The 19,910-nt window shown below is 30.8% G+C and overlaps 1 protein-coding gene across 6 annotated transcripts; it reads left to right on the forward strand.

The window, feature by feature from the left end:
- The first annotated feature begins 10,201 nt into the window (after window positions 1-10,201).
- On the forward strand, window positions 10,202-19,673 carry LOC100243562 (F-box protein At1g30790). 6 transcript variants are annotated; one of them, XM_010646045.3, is made up of 7 exons: window positions 10,203-10,501; window positions 15,941-16,139; window positions 16,252-16,292; window positions 16,748-16,817; window positions 17,606-18,760; window positions 19,078-19,128; window positions 19,224-19,673. In XM_010646045.3, exons 5-6 carry the CDS (start codon window positions 17,677-17,679, stop codon window positions 19,098-19,100), a joined length of 1,107 nt encoding a protein of 368 aa, XP_010644347.1. In that variant the 5' UTR covers window positions 10,203-10,501; window positions 15,941-16,139; window positions 16,252-16,292; window positions 16,748-16,817; window positions 17,606-17,676; the 3' UTR covers window positions 19,101-19,128; window positions 19,224-19,673. The 6 variants fall into 6 exon arrangements, with proteins under 6 accessions (XP_019072439.1, XP_010644347.1, XP_010644350.1 ...); XM_010646048.3 differs by lacking the exon at window positions 16,748-16,817 and having other exon boundaries at window positions 15,941-15,971; window positions 16,075-16,139; XM_010646050.3 differs by lacking the exon at window positions 16,748-16,817 and having other exon boundaries at window positions 15,941-15,962; window positions 16,075-16,139.
- Window positions 19,674-19,910: the final 237 nt, after the last annotated feature.

Raw genomic sequence — 19,910 nt, forward strand, 5'->3', positions numbered from 1 at the left:
TTCACTATTATTTGATTCACCTTTTCTATTTGCTAGTAAGTTGATGACTATTATTTGATTCACCTTTTTCTATTTACTAGTAAGTTGAATTATGTTGATGCAATATTGCTTGAATATTGGAAACAAAACATTTTTAATGCTCATTAGTGGTGTATATAGAAGAAATTTAAATTAATTTATATTTTTAATGCATATATATAAAAGAAAAGTCCAACATATTACTTTTTAAGGTTTTTATATTAACTTTCACAAGATTTTAGCAAAATTCAAAATTTTCATAAGCAAATTATATAGAATGATTAAAGAATCCTTACTATACATGATGTATATAAAAGAAAAGTCCAATATATATTACTTTTTAACGTTTTTATATTGTTAAGAGATTTTACAAAATTTGAAAAAATTTTAATAAGTAAATCATATAGAATGATCAAAGAATCCCTGATAAAAATGAGACGCTTGAAAGTGGTCTATAGGGAATAAAAAAAAATAAAAATGGAGATGCCAATATGGTTAAATTATTTCTTTTTAAATTTTGTCATCTCAAAGCTAACCCACCTTCCACTTGTAATAGATGGTACGTATTTCCATAAATTCTATAGCACATGCCAATGTGGTCTAATTATTTCATTTATAAATTTTGTCAGTCTCAAACCCAACCCACCTTCCACTTGTTGGTAAACAAGATCAGCAGAAGAATTAATATTTATCATATTTATTTTACCTCATAATTTGTTTTGTTGAGAGTTTTCTATTATTTGATTAACTTTTTTAATTTACTTGCGAGTTGTATTATGTTGATGCAATCTTGCATGAATATTTGGAACAAAATTTGTCACTAATTTCTACATGGAATGGCCCTTTTTAAAACCTATAGTTTCAATAAAGTGAAGTGATTGTCAATTTTTAAATTTTTTAAAATATGGCTAATATAGAAAATATAAAAAAAATAATTAAAAATAAGAGAAAAATATAAATGAAAGAGTAATATAAATTTAAAATAAAAAATAAAAATTAAACTAAAAAATAAATATAAAAAGATAAAAAATATTTAGATGAAAAATCTCAAAATTTTTATCATTGCTTATAATAAGAGCAAAAAGATTCAATATCCTTAAAAATGAAAAACAAAAAAGCATTATTACTTTTTATTTGACATAAAATAGAAATATAGATTGAAAGAAAAAAAAAAAAAAAAGTTAGAAATGAGTAATACTTAATAGGGAATAGAAAAATAAAAAAAATACAAAAAATTTGAAATTCACACTCATTTGTGTCTATATAAGGGTTAAGGGTATTTTAGGTATTAATGAAAGAGATATCCTTTATCTTAATTTTCATACTTTATTTAGGTCTTGGACTTAATATGCATGATATATGGATCAAATGTTTGGGCAAAACACAATTCCCCCTATTTTTATTTGCAATCCTGCTACTAGAGATGTTCTCTTACTTCCTAAAAGCCGTCCACATGATGAGGATCCTTCATTTGGACTTGGTTTTGGCCCTGGAATCAATGAATATAAAGTATTTTGGTTTTTTTATGCAAGACGCCCGTATCAAGGCATATCTTATCAATGTGAGGAATATTCATCAAGGAGTGGATCCTGGAAACGCATAGGTTGTGTAGCGCATAGTCCCATGAGTTGGAAACATGTATCTATTAATGGAACAGTGTATTGGTTCATCACCAGCTCAGAAAAGGAAGCACTCTATCCTAGCTCCATCCTTGCAGTTGATATGGAGGAAAATTTAAGAACAATTGATCTTCCAAAGTGTTAGTTCCTGAATACTCGTTCTTGGTTGAACTTGAAGGCTGCTTATCTCTCATTGCTCTACATGTTGATAATGTCCACAGATTTGAATCATCTATGCAGTGAGAAGATGCCTGTCGCAGAAAATGGGCATGTTTCCTCAGTAGCAGCACGAAATAACGAAATCTTATTCATAGTCCTCAATAGGTATCTCGTCTGCAATGTGAGAAACGGCAGTTGGAAGGAAATTTGGCGTCGTGATGTTGTGGCGGGGTGTGTTCCTGTTGCATTTGCATTCACAGAGAGCCTCCTTCCTTGTAACTCTCAAACTGGTTCTATGTCATATAATTCAGGAATTATGGGATTTTATTGATTATGTATCATACTTGTTCCTACCTTCTCCTATTGATCCCTAAGTTTCTTTAAATAGGTACTGGAGTTATTGGTTCATAAGCAGAGGACAATAGCAGGCCAACAGTCGCAGCCTCTCATGATCTTTTTTGGCATGTTTGCATTTTCTTTTTAGAATTTGAAAACTGATGTATTGTTTTACCTCACTAAAACGTAGCTGAAGTTTTTTGGTGTTTGTTCCTTTACTCTTAGCTTGTCTTTGCTCCTTATGTATCACCATTGTAGACTGTCTGTGCGCAAGTCTACGTACAATGATTTGTCCACCACTGTCATATTGAATTGATGTTATAACTACTCTGTTGGGGTTGCTTCTATGTGCTACTGCGTTTATAATTAGGTTGTTGAATTGATGCTATAATTAACTGATCAATTGCAGGAATTATTTAGAACGACTTACATTTAATTTCTTACTTTTATGTCTTTATCGATAATCCTGCTGCTTTCTCTTCATCGTGGCTTCACTTAAAAAAAAAAAATGTTTTTAACTTCTCAAAAATTGATCTAAATAGGACTATATATCATAAAAAATAGGTAATAATATTATGTTTTTTAATAATATATCTCACATTTATATTATAAAAAATTTAATTATATTTTTCACCTTTTTTTTAGGGTTTACAAATTACATTTAAAAAAACAGTTTTTTCTTTTTTTTTAATCAAAACAATTTTGAAAAAAAAAAAAAGAAAAAAGAAAAAATAGGAAATTCAGAAAATAAAAAAAGAAAAAGAAAAAGAAAAATTATTTTACAAACTAACATAACCTAATATTTCTTATAAAAACATTTCATTTTCTTATCCCTTTCCATTTTAAAATTTATGTTGTGAGATTTAGTGGATGTTTGGTAAATCAATTTATTAACTTAAAGTAACTTAATAACTTAATTTAAGTTATTAAGTAAATTATGTTTGGTAAAACAACTTAATGATGTGATTTAAAATAAAAAAAACAACTTTAAGTAATAAGTAAAACTAATTAACTTATTCTTAAATCCATATTTTTGTTTTACTTTTTTACCATCATTTGCTCTAATTACCATTTTTACTACATTATGACCTTCATTGTTATTTTGACCTCTTTAACCCTAATTATAATTTATAAGGATAAATATGTTAATTTGATGATTTAAAATAAATTTTAAATTAATTTTATTAAACAACTCTAATGCTTAAAGTAAAAAATTAAATAATAAGTTTTAAATTAATAACTTAAGTATAATTTAATTTAAATTCAATTTAAGTCATTAAATATAAGTATTGAGTTTTACCAAACACGTACCCTAGTTAGTAGAAAGTCAATAAACATTTATAAGGTTTATCAATTAAGTAAATATCAACCAAGGTAAAAAAAAAAAAAAAAGCAGAAAAATAATTCATATTAAGAAATTTAATAAAAATACATGAGGTTTAGCTGTATAGTTACCTTAAACAAAAGAAGAAAATCTCAATTCTCAAACCAAGGAAAACCAAAATAGGAAAAAGGAAATAACTTTGAGAAAATGATAAATTGATTTATTGCCGAAATGAATACTTCATTTTTATATTTTTAGTTTAAATCTTGTTATTAATTTTAACCTTTTTAAAATTTTTATTTCTTATTAACTTATATATTTTCAATTTATATTTTGTATTAAGAGACTCATTTAAAGTAAGTAGACATTTATAAGGTTTGTTTTACTGTAACCTAAACAAATTAAGGAAGGAAGTCTTATAATTAGGAAAAAAAAAAATTTATTAAAGAAAGTCGGCAAAGACATTCATGAGGTTGGGTTGTATCGTTACCTTAAACAAATGAAGAAAATCTCAAACCTAGAGAGCCCATGTAGAAATGAAAAAGGAAAAAAAAAACAAACATAGAATAAAATAAAATATGACAATCAACTAATCCAATAGAAGAACCATACAAGAGCTCATTATATAAGAATGGGGAGCTGCATGGCTAAAATGGATGCAGATTGCATGTGCTGAAACAATGGCTCTTTTGAAGATAGAATTAATTGTTGTACTTATGAGCCTTGTGTTCTATTCTTTGGTTGTTGCAGGTGCCTATGGCGGCTCTCAAGACTCAGAACCCAATCTCCATGTTCATTCAGGCTGGAAGTATGAGAAGCCTTCAAGCATGGGGTTTGCTGATAGAGAGACTTTGATGAGGAAACTTGGAGGAGGTGACACAAGCCTTGGGGAGAGTTGGTTGAATCGTAAAGTAAAAGGGGAGATTATTCCTCCCAGTGCCCCAAATCCTACGGGGAACCCTTAGGTGCCCCTATATGAAAAAAGCTCATCTTTTCTAGGGGTTTTGGACTAGAATGCTTTGGTTCCGGAATGAATGACTGAATGAATGAAGTTGTGTGAATGGATATATAAATAAAGTGCATGTCCCACAAAAGGTGTTTTATTTATCCTAAATAAATGTTATTGTTTTTATAACTATTTTGAGATCGATGTATTATTATTGTTATGAGTTTTAAAGAGTTTGAGGAAAAATGTAAGAAAAAAAAATAGAGAAGAAAAATAATAAATGTTAATGGAAAAGAATTGAAGAACTTCAAGATGAATAGTTAACTTGTAAATCCCAAAAAAAAAAAAAGAATACAAAGATTGATGGACTTTTTACCTTTGGAAATATGAGAAGTAGATTTTAATTAACAATTAAATAGTTAATTTCCAAATTGAAAATACAAAATATAGAGATTGATGCTTTGTGAATATGAGGAGATTTTAATTAACAATTAGACCGACTTGTAAGATATCTTTGATTTGAACAGGAGAAATTTGAGTTAAAACTTTTAAGATGTATTTGGCATGTGGGAATAGAAATAAAAATAGGATGCAAAGGAAAGTGAATCATAATTCTATATATCAAGATTTGATTTTCATCCTCTTTTCATTCTCAATGAATATAAATGATATTGTTTTTTCATCCTCGTTCACTTTTTCAACACTCTGTTCTTTCTCTTTTGTTTTATTTTTATTTTTTCTCTTTATTCTATTTCTCTCAAACTTTCAAAAAACCAAACAAATAGTATGAAATAATTAATAGCAAAGAACAAATAATATGAAACCAAACAAATTACATTTGGTAGAAGAAAGGGTAAAAATAATAAGAAAATAATGGATAAAATTGTTTTAAAAGCTTTTTGTCTTTTTCTTAGAAGAATACATTTAGAAAAGAATTGAAACAAATGAAACTTTAAACTTAATAAGTTTTTTTTAAAATATATTTTAAAATTTATTCGTCTTCTACATAATAATGCGCTCATCATTTCTCAATTGACCCATAAATGGTTCCCTTTTAAATATTTTTATTAGTAAGTTATGTTATAAAGTCCAAACCATTTGCATTAGGATTTTTGTATCAAAACTAAATAAATAAATCTGCATGGAAGATATGAACATTACATATAACATAGGCACAAATTTTATTTAGTATTGTAATACTCTTTTCTCACAAAAAAAAAAAAAAGAATAACTTAATAAATATAGAGGTTAGTTGTTCAATATTTATGAGTAGTTTAGAGTAGACATTGCTTGAAAAGAAGTTTAAGTCTACATTGAGGTGAAAGTGAAAGTTTATATAAGGTTCTTAAATGTATGAGATCAGCCATATTGCAATGTAAGCTATCAAGATTTTGGGAGGGAGTAGAACAAAATAAACAAGGCAAGAGAGAGTTGGAGAGAGTGGTATAATAAAATGGAGAAAATATATGAGAACAGAAAATTCTTTCTTTCTTCGTTTGATAGCAAATTGAGTGTCTCTATATAGGTATCTTATCTATAGAAGGCCAACCATATAAAGAGTTTGATAGAAGAGTGGAGCTGAGTAAGAGACACAAAGGGAATTAGAGAAAGTAGCAATAGAATTAACGAAAGAACCCAAGGAATGAAACTTTTTTATAGTGTCAAAATAGGAACTCCTACATTAATATATCAATGACAAATGTCACAAGGATACAATAGTCTCTCCCCTTTTGTTCAAGTTGAGATGGGTTCAATGTATGTTAATCTCATGTAAGGATGGAAATATCGGTACTAGATATGTCTATACTTGAATTTTACGTATATATAAAATATATTTGTAAAATATCGATGAATATTTTAACAAAAATATCAGTGGAGCGAAAACTATTCAAAAGTCATGGAAATACTTGGAAAACTTAAAAAAAAAATGATAAAATAAGCAAAAATATACTTGTGAAAATTATTTTGTGAGTATAATCAACATATGTATAATCAATGATATTATTTATCAAATTTTTTTAGAAAAAATTATCTTAAATCCTTTAATATGTTTATATTAATTTATTTTAAAAATTAAAAACTGCTTTTATTAAAACATGTTTATTACATTTTAAATAAAAAAAATAAATAAATTGATTTATATAAAATATTTTATTTGAGATTTAATTTCCAAAATTTTATTACAAATTTATGGTGATAACTTTTTCTATTAATATTAATTTACTTAAATAATTAAAATTATATTAATAATTCATCTTATCAAATTAATTTTAATTTATAAATATATTAAAACTTCATTAATTTTTTATATTTCAACAATTTTTGAATAAATTTATATTTTTAATATTTTAAAATTAAAATATTTAAAACCAAATAAAATTAAAAGGATAAATATAAAAAAGTTAAAAGTAAAGTGATAATAATTTTTTAAAATAGAATTAATGAGATAAATATGAAAAATAATTAAAAATAAAAGGATAATATAAAATAAAAGGGCAATGTAAATTTTAAATAAAAGATAAATTAGAAAAAAATAACTAAAAAAACACAAAAGGCCATTTTTAAAAAACATAGATAAATATTAAGAAAAGATTGACAACTTTTTTCAAAAATTGGAGATTTATCGGTGATTTTTTTTTAAAAATCACCGATTAATCGCCAATTTATTGGTGATATTTTTAAAAAATTCCAATTTTTTGTTTTTTTTTTCCAACCCATTATCAATTGGGGGTTTGTTTGGCCCCGTAAGAATGATTGTCTGTTTGGCCTCACAATCTCGTGGGACACAACGTGGACGTTGTGTCTACATGAGGGAAAGGGTTTGTGATATCCCATATCGGATAGGGGGGAAAGTTTTTGGCAAAATAATTGTATATATTCCTCTTAACCCTATAGACGCGTTTTAAAGTCATGAGGGATCCTTTGGGTCTAAAGCGGATAATATCTACACAGTTGGGAGCGGATCGTTACAAATGGTATCAGAGTTGATCCCCGACCTCGGTGTGGGGTTTGTTTGGCCCCATAAAGATGTTTGTCTGTTTGACCCCACAATCCTATGGGACATAACGAGAACGTTGTGTCTACATGGGTGTTTGTGACATCTCACATCGGGTAAGGAGGAAAGTTCTCAGCGCTATATAAGTATGAACTTCTCTTAATCCTGTAAACGCGTTTTAAAGTCGTAAGGTACCCTTTGGGTCTAAAGCGAACAATATTTACATGGTTGGGAGCAAGTCATTACAAATGGTATTAGAGTCAATCTCCGACCTCGGTGTGGGGTTTGTTTGCCCCACAATCCTATGGGACACAACGAAGACGTTGCGTCTGCATGGGGGGTGTTTGTGATATCCCATATCGGATAGGAGGGAAAGTTTCTGGCGCTATATATGTATAGACTCTTCTTAACCTTATTAACATGTTTTAAAGCCGTGAGGGCCCCTTTTGGCCCAAAGCGGACAATATCTACATGGTTAGAAGTGGGTCATTACAAATGGTATCAGAACTGATCCCCGACCTCGGTGTGAGGTTTGTTTGATCCCATAAAGGTGTTTGTCTGTTTGGCCCCACAATCCCATAGGACACAACAAAGATATTGTGTCTGCATGGGAGGGTATTTATGACATCCCACATCGGATAAGGGAGAAAGTTCCAAACGCTATATAAGTATAAACTTCTCTTAACCTTATAAACGCATTTTAAAGCCGTGAGGACCCCTTTGAATCCAAAACGGACAATATCTACATGGTTAGGAGCAAGTCATTACTCTCTATCATACCCCAAAACCCACTCTAAGGGCATGACAGTCATTTCACACTTCAAACCCAAAGGCTCAAAGTGGAAACAATACAAACAATCATATTGTAACTGGAAATTTATCAATTACTAAATTCTTGTTCAGAGTAGTAGAATGAAAATTCTTAAATAATGAAGAATTTTAAACTATTGAAAGTTTAAAGTTAATATTGCTTAAAAAGAAGTTTAATAATACATTGACGTTTAGGAATAGTTTAAAGTTAATATTGCTTAAAAAGAAGTTTAATAATACATTGAAGTGTAAGTGAAATTTTGTACAAGGTTCTTAAATGTATGAGGTCAACCAAATTGGAATGGGAGGTGTCAAGATTTTGGGAGGGAGTAGAACAAAGTAAAAAAGCAAAAGAGAGTTGGAGAGAGTGATAATAAAATTAAGGAGAGAACATATGAGAAGAGGAAATTTTTCTTTTTTCATTCTATAGAAAATTGTGTCTTTATATGGGTATCTTATCAATAGAAGGCCAATCATATAAAGAGTTTGAGAGGAGAGTAGAGGAGTGCAAGAGATGCAAGGGAATCGGAGAAAGTAGCAATAGGATTAATAAAATAACCCAAAAGAGTAGGAAATTATGCCTTTTTGTTTTGTTCACTAGGAATGAAACTTTTATATTGTGCATCAAAATGGTAACTCCTACATTAATAGATCAATGACAAATCCCTTAAGGATACAATGGTCTCTCCCACCTCTCCGGTTGAGATGAGTTCAAGGTAAGTTAATCCCCATATCAACAAAAGAAGAAAAAGTCAATTCTCAAACCTAAGAAGAAAAATACAAAAAAAAAGAAAAAAGGATAAATGTTGAGAAAATGATAAATTTATTGCAAAAAATCAATATTTCATTTTTATATTTTTAGTTTTAATTTTGCTATTAATTTCAATCATTTTTTTTTTTATCTTCTTATGCTCTTAGACTGATTGTATTATATGCATTAGAAGATCTTTTCGGAATATGCAAATGGTTAAAAAAGATAATAAAATAATTAATTATATATAAAATGAAATTTATCTGTTGTAGTCTAGTTGGTTAGGATATTTGATTATCACTTGAAAGACCTAGGTTCAAGTCCCGAAATCAATATTTCATTTTTATATTTTTAGTTTTAATGCATAATTTAATAATTTCATAAGCAAATTGTATAGAAGATTAAAGCATAAAAATCCTTGCTTGACTAATTCTTAAAGGTATGGATGATGTATTGCATATTCGTAATGGGAAAGGTGAGGTGCCATCGGTTCGGTTCGGTTCATCTCTTGTTGAAACTTGCCATTGTCGTGTTAGATTTCTGAATTGATTTCGGAGAACGATCTAGCACATGCATGAACTATCTAGAAATTATTGCACCAAATAATTATGAGGGAGTTATCGAATAAGGATCAAATTGGTTAATTCCCAAGATGTCCCAAAGAGGTTTTCCACACCAAGAGAATAATGGAGAGATTTGATATGCCATGAATGACTTCAATCATCAGATCCTAAAGTTGGAGTTGAATATGACCTTAGGATGAATGAATATCAAGAATTTTGATTTTTTTTAATGACTGAATCATGGATAGAGAATTTTCTTTTTTCTTTTAAAAAAAAAAATGGTTATTTGAAACTTGTTATATGCTTGCTTTGATACTAAAAAAAACTTTAAAAAATCGTTAATATACACTTGAAACTCCATTAGCCTCCTAAAAAGATCTTAAGATACGTTAAAGCTAATTAGGATTAAAGTTTTATTAAAATTCAATTATATACTAAAAACCTCCTTAAAATTAAGTGTTAATAATTTAAGTATATACATCAAGTGAAATTTTAAGTTAGTGTGGAATGGATTATGGTTTAGAATTTTTATAAAATGTTTTAATTTGAATCAAATATTTAAAAAAAAAAAATCAATATTTTCAAAAGAATATTACTTTCCACGATTTCAAGGCTTCTTTTAAACGTTAATACGTTCTACGACAATTTAAAAAGATTTCTCTGATAAACGGATCAAAACGGTGCGTTTTGACATGTAGCAAACAGCAGCAGACAGAAGTGTCCAGGAAACGGTGTCGTTTCAGGCTAGACGATGCGTTTTGATCTCACTTCGGTTCTTCCAGGCTTTTCGTGATCCCTGCAATCAAACCACCTTGTCTATGTCTCTGTATCCCAAAATGCTGCGTTTGAAGTTCGTGGAGTTTCCTTCCATCTCTCTTCGGAGATCGGAATCGGACAGTCTAAATTCTGTCAGATTCGTATTCGGGGTACCCGCCATGGAAGAGGCAGAGAAGAAGAAAGACGAAGACGAGAATGAAGAGGTAAATTTTGAAGCTTTATACTTTTCTTCAAGAACAACGAGAAACAACACTAGGGCATTGTTTGGTTGCATGGAAATGGGGTTTTGGAACTGGGGAATTTGAATTTAAATTCCATGAAGCTCAAGAATTCCCAAAAGAAGTCCAATTTTCTGCAACCAAGCAGAGTCTAGTGGTTTCTATTGTCGCAATTTTAGGAATAGGAATTTTTTGCAATTTCATTTTTTGGTTGCTTTGTTAATGTGTTTGTGGTTGAGTTTGAATTCTGTATACTAGTACTCCATAATGAAGTTCAATATGTGCCACAGAAGGAGCCCTAAGGGTGTGTTTGGCTGCTTGGAATTGGGCTGGGTTGGGATTGGAATTCAAGGCCTTAATTCCAAGTCCAGGTCTTGGATCAATATGGCAATAGATGTGGAATTAAATGAAGTTCCATGGACCCCAAATACACACAATTGAATTCCTTGGCAGAAGCGACACCACCCCCCCACCCCCCCCCCCCACCCTTTTTTTTTTTTTTCTTAATTTCAAAAGATTGGATTTGGAATTCCAAGTTGAATCCTATTTTATCCGAAATATATGCTGGGAAAACAAAAACCACCTTTGAATGGAAAGAGTTTGAGTGTATTGTTTGGGATATATGCCTAAAAAGGGGAAGTGAATTCTGTTGCTGAATTACAATGCTAGGTTGATGGGAAATTTTAAGAATGAAATTTGAAGTAAATAGTAGAGACAAAGGAAGAAGATGGATATTTCCAGGTGTTACACTTTTCCTTCCTACAATTCTTTTGGAAATGTAACCTTTCATTCAAATGAATGTATGTGTCTTGTGCAGACAATATTTTACATGGTACCATGTTTTCTGACTTGACATTGTTGTGTTTACTGTAGAGTAAACAGAAAGAACAAATATCTGTTAGTGTTCTGTGGCTTCTTGAATTTTTCGGTAAATAGAAAGAACGCATATCTGTTAGTGCTCTGTGGCTTCTTGAATTTTTCAATCTGTTAATGTAATTGAAGTTAGGATAAGTTTTAATTCTAATCTAGGAACAACAGTGGTAATCTAGCTCATATTCAGGTTGACACTTTCACTTGATCGCTACCAGAAATCCACACTGAAACACTTTATTTGAATCCTTGGAACACAAACCACCTTCTTCCTTCCCATACTTTCCTAAAATAACGTGTTCCCAATAGGGGTAACACAGGGTTGGGTGGTGTAAGAAATAGTGAAACCTTCCCATACTTTCCTAAGATAACTTGTCTTGAATAGTGGTAACAATGGGTTGTGTTGGTGTAAGAAATAGTGAAATTTACTCACTTTGAATACAATTCGTTTTATAATCATGTCAAGATGACCTGATACGAACATGATCTATCTATTATAGAGATAACATGAGAGACCCATTTAACCCGTTTAATAAATGAGTTAAGTTGGATTTTGTATGAATTGAAACATATAGCACATTAACATGATTCTAACCCCTTAAATCCATTAACATGATTCTAACTTGTTAAACTACTTAACATGATTCTAACTCATTGAACTTGTTAACAAGATTATAGTCTGTTTAACGTATGTAAACTTTTAAATTTATAAATACATTATTTTAAATTCTAATTAATTTAATTAAATTTTAATTATAATACGTTTATAATATAAAAAGTAAATTAAAATTTTAATTTCCCACTTGTTTATTATTTTATTTAATATTTTATAATGAAATATATAAAATTTTACTTAATTATTTAATTTTTTTTAACTATATGATATTTATAAGTAAAAAATATATTCTTAATTTTTTTTAATTTTTATGTATAGAAAATTAAAATATTTATATTTGTTAATTTGGTCATAAATGGGTCAATTTGACATGACTAAGTAGGTTAAGTAAAAAAAAGGTCATTTTGGCACAATGAAGTAAATGGGTTGGACAAGTTATATAGTTAAACATGACCTATTTATTAAATAGCAAGTTGTATTAAATAGGTAAGTTGTTTATTAAATGGGTTATATAGGTTGATAGATTATGACACAAATACAATTATATTTAACCCTAACCCATTAAAATTCATGTCGTTTTTTAGTCATGTTGTCATGTGTCAAAATTGACATGACTAAGTAAGTAGGTAAAGTAAAAAAGGGCCATTTTGACACAATTAAGTAAACGGGTTGGACAAGTTGAATAGTCAAACATGACCTATTTATTAAACAGGTAAGTTGTTATTAAATGGGTTATATGGGTTGATAGATTATGACACAAATTTGATTATATTTAACCCAAACCCATTAAAATTTGTGTCATTTTTAAGTCATGTTGTTAATCTATGTCAAAATTGTCACTTGTCTCCAAGATCAATCTATTTAGTAGTAAATTTCCATAACAACTTGCCAAATAGGTTTATGTTAAAAATTGACAAACCCAACCAATCCTCATAGCCCAAATGAATAGTAATCTAATTTACAAAATGTACTACCTATCTAAATTTCTCCTATCCTACAAAAAAATCATTGAATTTTCTCCAACAAAATCCTTATTGCTCTAGGAATCACTATAAGTTATAAAGTAAATTGATAAACTGTACAAAATAGTATACTCTTGGTATGCATTAGGCTACGTCATATTGATAGGTATTTCCTTTTTTGTCATGCAAGACTCCTCATAAAATAATCCTGTACAAAATATGAAGCCAACACAAATTTGAATGGGTCTCCTAAAGGCAATCCCAAATAGGTTATGATCGACTTCCTAACCTTATAACTCAACAATGACTCTGACCTGTCAACATTATATACTTCTCTAATAGTGTTTTTTTTTTCTTTTTTTTCTTTTTTTGTGATAGTTATTAGATACTTCTCTAATAGTAGTCAGCTCATTCTTTTCCCAATCAACTTTGAGGTTGGGGAGTACCTCAAAACACAAGGGAATTCTCCTTGAGTATAATAATTGATTATAAACTAGCTTCAAAGAGCAAAAGGGAGTAATCTATTAAAAATAAAATTAAAATTAAGAAAAAAGATGTAAAATTCCAACATGTCTCCGCTTCTGCTACTCACCTTAAAATCATTGATAAAACCACCCTGCACTGCCCTATTAATAGACCTGCTCAAGGCCTCCATAAGAGGAATAAATAGGTATGTGGATGGAGGTTCATCCTGTCTGAATCTTCTCAAGATCTGAAAAGAACTTGTTGCAATCCCATGATCATCAATGAAAATCTGGCTGGATATATGAAATCAATGCACTCTATCTTTTTTGACCAAAACTCAATTCTTTCCAAGACTTGAAAGAAGAAAATTACCGCTAATATAATCATAGTCTTTTTCAATACCTGACTAACAAGCCACCCCCAAGCTCTCACACTTCCTCGTGGAATCAATAGCCTCATTAACAATAAGGATAGCATCCAAGATTTACCTATCCCTCATGAACCCATCTCAAGAGTCAAAGATTTCCTTACCAATGATCTGGTTTAATCTGTTTGGCCAAAACTTCCAACAATAGTCTTTAAATCCTTAATATCCTCCACTTCTCATTTCTTGGGAACGAACACACACACACACACACAAAATGGGTGGCATTAAGATTCTTCTCAGATACCCCATGCTATTGAACTCTCTAAGAAAAAGCATGACCTTCAAGATCAGCCAAGCAGCCAAGAGTCCCTTCTCATTAAAAAGGTCCAAGCCCCTTGGTATCCTTCCTCAAAGACATAGCCCCTTGATATCAAGCCTTCTGACATGAGATTTAGTGGCATCAATTCTAATAATTAGAAGTCCTTATAGGCTTATACTAATCTCATCACCATCAGATAGCCAAATACCATTGATCCTTTTGCTACAATTGACCATTATGTAGAAGAGTTTTGTACTTTTTCTCTCCTGAAAATCATGACTATATGGTTGATTTGAAAATGCATTAAAGGAAATTATTTCTCTATTATCTTGGATTTTCATAATTTCCAAAACTAAGCATTTTCACTTTTCCAAACTATGAGAATAAGTAGGAAAAATTATTCTTCCCTGCTTATAGAGGAGAACTTGAAAAACATAAAAAAATTTCTAGTTTATGAAGTCTTCAACATTGATACCCATTGTTCCATTGCCATAAAAAATTCTCTATTAATCAATAGCGCTAATGCCGCTGCCATCACAACAGCAACCTTTTGGTATCCAATAAGCAAGCTATCAGTCTACCACAAGCACATGGTGAAGACGACCACCTCCTCTATTCCTCCAAAAAAATTTCCATCTTTGTGTGCAAATGACCCAATATTGGTTCACAGTCAATTACGTCTTCACCATCTAAATTAACAATTAGTTGAAAACTGTAGATTAATGGGTGAAGAGAACCCATATTGAGTATCATAAGGCTTCTTTTGTAGCTGCTATGTTCCACCCATTGTCATCATCCTCGATATTGCAACTGCCACCATGGTCACCGCCGCCACCACATTGCTTGTCATTACTGTAATTGTGATTGGAGCCACTGCCACCATATCCAACACAACATTGCTGCCATCACCATGCCAGTTGTGGTCACTAGACAACCATTACATTCTTCTATTACCACTGTTACTACCATGACCTCCACCACTATTTCTTTAAATATTTTTCAAAAGGCTATTATAGTTACTTGTATGTTTTAAATAAAACAAAAGTACCTTTATGAAACATCACTTTGCTGAGTCATTAATTATTTAGTAAATAAACCAAATACAATCCTTATAATTCATTTTAGAAAAGTGAGTTGCCATGTAACTTGTCATGTATAAATCATTTTAAAGCTCCTTGATTTTTTTTCCAAATTTTGTACATTAATGGTTTATAACAAACTATACATAGGGATTCATTACAATTAAACATGTTATGAAGTGCTTCATAAGTTGGGCAATGGCCCATTATGTATTTCTGGTCTAAATTTCCTACTTAGGCTCACCTTGGCCTTACATGACAAGGATTGCAAATCATTAAAGTGTGTTATAATATGACATAATAATTATTCTATTTAAAAGTAAGTAGTGATTTAAAAATACCTGACAAATGCAGTATGAATATATATATATATATATATATATATATATATACATATATTTTTATTTTTTATCAGAAGGTATGTATGATTTTATTAGTCTAATGCTATCATCATTGTACCAAAAATGAGGTAAGTGCAATATTGAAAAGAAAATTGTGGATGTCATCAATTTGTTAATACCAGGTCTCTCAAAAAGGTAGTTAATTTATTAACAAAGGAAAGTTTACATCTAGGTCATAGGGAGAAATACTTTATAACCTCCTTCAAATTGCACGAGAGGGTAAATTTCTTCTGCTATATTACTGTATTTACAAATTAATAGAGTACAATACCTGAAAGTTATCAACCGTTTGATCCACTCAATTTATGGGGATTCCCGTAAACTAAATCCTTATCCATCTTACAGCTGTTGAGATTCACGAGGGCAGGTAAATAAGGTGGCGAACACACCGATGTACACAAGTTGGATGAGCATTTAAGCTCCCACTCATTCAAGAGATAACCACATCTCATACTACATTTATCTCTTAATATTGACAGAGATGGGGATGGCGACAATGGTGGTAGGCTGACTGGGCTAGATGGATTTCATTTTTCAATTCGAGGTGTTTATGGTTGAATTTCTCTAACTCTTTTATTACATAATCTATAGTTTGTGCAAACATCCATTTTGGTTGACTAAAAGATTATATTTTGAATTTTGGGCAATTTATGCAGAATTTTGTATCTGATGAAATTGCCGAGAGGATCAATATGCAGTAAGTTCTATGAGTTCTAAAATTCTCTTTCTTCCTCTTTGATTACTGTTTATTATACTTGGTGAATTCACCCTTCTTAATGTCTAAACCAGGGATTTTCTATAAAATAAGTTTTTCTTCCAATCTTTTATTATCAAATATAGCTTTTATGTACTCAACATCCATTTTGGTTTGGTACAATGGATTGGGTATTAGATTAGACTGCAAAATCTAGTTGTTATGCTCAGCAGCAGAAACAAGATCAATGGAATTGTAGATGTTAGAACAGTTGTACAAGTTTCCAAGTTGTCTTTCTAATCATCTTGTATTTTAGTCTATCTCTCTCATGCTTTTCCCCTCTTTATTAATTAATTATGGTTTGGGTCATTAGTGGTTTACTCACTTTTTTGCATGCATTTTGGCTTCACTCTTAGTTACACACCCTTTGTACTAAAAAATAATGATTTGATTTTTAGGCAATCTACACAAGACTGTATCACATGAAACTGCAGGAATTTTTTGCACTGCATGATGTCAGAAATAATGGTAATAACAATCATGTTCCACAGGTCATATAAGTTTCTTTTCTCACTTATCTAATAAATAAATCATATCTAGTACATCTGCCTCTCAATTGTGAGGGCTCCACTGATCACCCTTGGGGAGTGCTCCCTTTTTATTAGTTAAATTCATGGTACTGTACTTAGTGAGTTTTTCTGACCTATTGTAGTCTAGATTTTGTATGCATTTAATAATAATACTTTTAAGTTGGGACAGTTTATATTGGCTTGTGTGTCACATGGATTGCAAAATATGGTTATATGAAAATTGTAACCCTAATATTTTTCATCAAGTCTGCATTTTTAATATTTTGTACCATTCACTATTTTTTCATGAATGATTTTGACTTTGAAGTGGATACTCAATGGAGGAAGCTTGATCTCTTAAATTTCTGGGTAGTTACAAATGTCCATTTTTGTTTACGACACATGTTTTCCATTGTTAAATCTGTCTATGTTTTATATATCAAACAGCATTCTTAGTCTCTGCCTTACATTTGTTATTGCAAACTCTTCAAAGGTTTTATACTCAAATTTTTCCTGTAATTGAGTTAAAATTGTTTCCTAAACTTGGATTCAGTCTTATTATTAAAGTAAATTTCATTAATAGTGTAGCAGAAAATGTGTCAATTAATGGTTTTTTCAGTTGGATATAGTTTAAAAATGATCACAATACACCATAGGTGAAAAAAAAAAACATGCATGTGAGGCATTTTATTGATATTTTTGGCTGCATAATTTATTCTCAATAAATATGGCCTTATAATTTTTCAGGTAAATCCTCGGTGGCGATCTGTTGAATTGGGAAAGTAGTTGGTTTCTCTTGTATAAAAGGAGGATATAAAATGGATGTTGATGGCAGTAAGCTCATCTGTATTCTTAATAAGAATTGGTTTGAAATAGACGATATCGTTATCAATATTCTTTCAAGGCTGTCTGTTAAGTCCATTACCTTATGCAAGTCTGTTTCTAAAGATTGGTATAGGTTGATAAACTCCCCTCCTTTCATCAAGACACAGTTAATCTGGTCCAAAGAAAACCCCTTATATATTGTTTACCCTCATATGTATTTCATTCCGAATGTATATTTCATGGAGGGCAATGGGGAAATCATTGACAGGATTCCTCTTCCAGCTTGCAGAAATTTTTCCTCTCTTAGTATGATTTGTTCCTTCAATGGTTTGATCTGTTGCATCAACTATGCCAGTCCTTTAGATATGACTGAGGTTTCTGACTTGGATATCCTGATCTGCAATCCTGCTATTCAAGAAGTCCTAGTACTTCCTAATGGTAGCCCATCCATTGAGGATCCTTCAATTGGAGTTGCTTTTGGCCCTGGAATCAATGAATATAAAGTGTTTCGGTTCTTCTATGCTGCATGTGAATTAAAAGTCAAACATCTAGAGTGTGAGGTTTATTCATCAATGACTGAATCATGGAGAAGAATAGAAAGTGTGGAACACTGTCCCATGGATTCAACCCATGTATTTGTAAATGGAAGAGTGTACTGGTTTATCTGTTCAGAAGAACACCCAGTTCCTGGCTCCATCCTTTCAGTTGACAGGGATGAAAATTTCAGAGAAATTAGGCTTCCGGATGAGTTCTCTGAGAACTCATTCTTGATTGATCTTGACGGTTGCTTATCACTGGTGGTTGTATATGATGAGGATGAGGAAAAAATGAGCATTTGGGTTTTGAAGGATTGTAATGAGTCTATTTGGGAGAAGAAATGCAGTGATTATATTCCCATTGATGCTATTGAATGTGTTGACTCTGTAGCTGCACGAAAAAATGAGATATTTTTCATAACTTCAGCCCATTATCTTGTCTTCAATGTGGATTACAAGACTTGGACAGAACTTGACATAGCTGGTACATTTGAAGAGAATTTCCCTGTTGCATTTGCATTCACTGAAAGCCTTCTTCCATGTAAGTCTTTGAAACTATTTTACAAATGTGTTTTTTTTTCTTTTTAGTTTTGTGTGAATCCTGTTTTGGTTTTGACTAAGATGGCGAACCTAACTATTGGGCAAGTGGGGTGTTTCTATAGTCAGCTTTTCTGTCCATGATATATATATTGTAGGGTCCAAGTTCTACAAGTTTAAGCTTTTAGGAAAATTGGTTGTCTAACACTAACCATTAGATAAAATCTTTCTGCTTATCTTATTTTAGCAGAACCAAGAGGTTTAAGTTTTGGTTTAATTATGGAGTTTAGTTTCTGATGTTTCTCCTTTCATATTACACAGGTAATAGGCCCCTTGGTTCCTAGATAGAGGGCAGATTCCAATCAGAAAACAGTATGAATCTCTCTCTCTCTCTCTCTCTCTCTCTTTCTCAGATTTTGTCTGAAATTGTGTACTGATATTGTTCTTCATGCATCCATTTGTTTCAGGGAGGACCTTGAACGTTGTCCTGTATTCTTCCTTCTTGCCATGTGGAGGCTCTTTTTGTGCAACTTATCATTGGACTGATAGAAAGAAGTGATATGTTGACAGCAGTGCAATTGCTTCCAGTTTTTCATTCTAGTCTTATGCTTTCCTGTGTTTTTTCAACTTTCTTCTTAGTTTGCTAGAAGCTGGTTCAAATACAACCAGCAGGTGTTGGCTCTTCTAAGTACTATGTCTAGACTTTTCAGTTTATTTTCTCTTTGGTTATGAATAGCTTGTGATGCCTTTCCCCGAGCCAAGACTTCTTCTGTTTATCCTGTCTGGTTAAACTCTAGTGAGAGTTTAACGTCTAGCATGTATGGGCTTTTCTTTAGTTTTCTGTTGGAACTGCTTCTTTTCATGTTCTGTTTGGTTGCCTACTGCCGGAAAATTATGTGAATTATTTTTCGGGACAATTGTGTTTTGGACTTAGTTGGGTTCAAAAATTAAGTTTTGGTCTATATAAGTTCACTATTTAAGCCCAAGACATAGAAGAAGTGTGAAAATTGAGAAGAATAATATAGATTTTTTATCTTTCAAAAAATGACTTTTATTGGCTATGAAAAAATAAATAAATAAAAAAATATTAATTTAAATTTTATTCCTTTTGTAAATCTCAATGAAATTTAATTTAATTTAGTGATTTGGAAAAA

The sequence above is a fragment of the Vitis vinifera genome, chromosome 19, assembly GCF_030704535.1.
Source record: "Vitis vinifera cultivar Pinot Noir 40024 chromosome 19, ASM3070453v1".
In the NCBI taxonomy this organism is placed as follows: Eukaryota; Viridiplantae; Streptophyta; class Magnoliopsida; order Vitales; family Vitaceae; genus Vitis; species Vitis vinifera.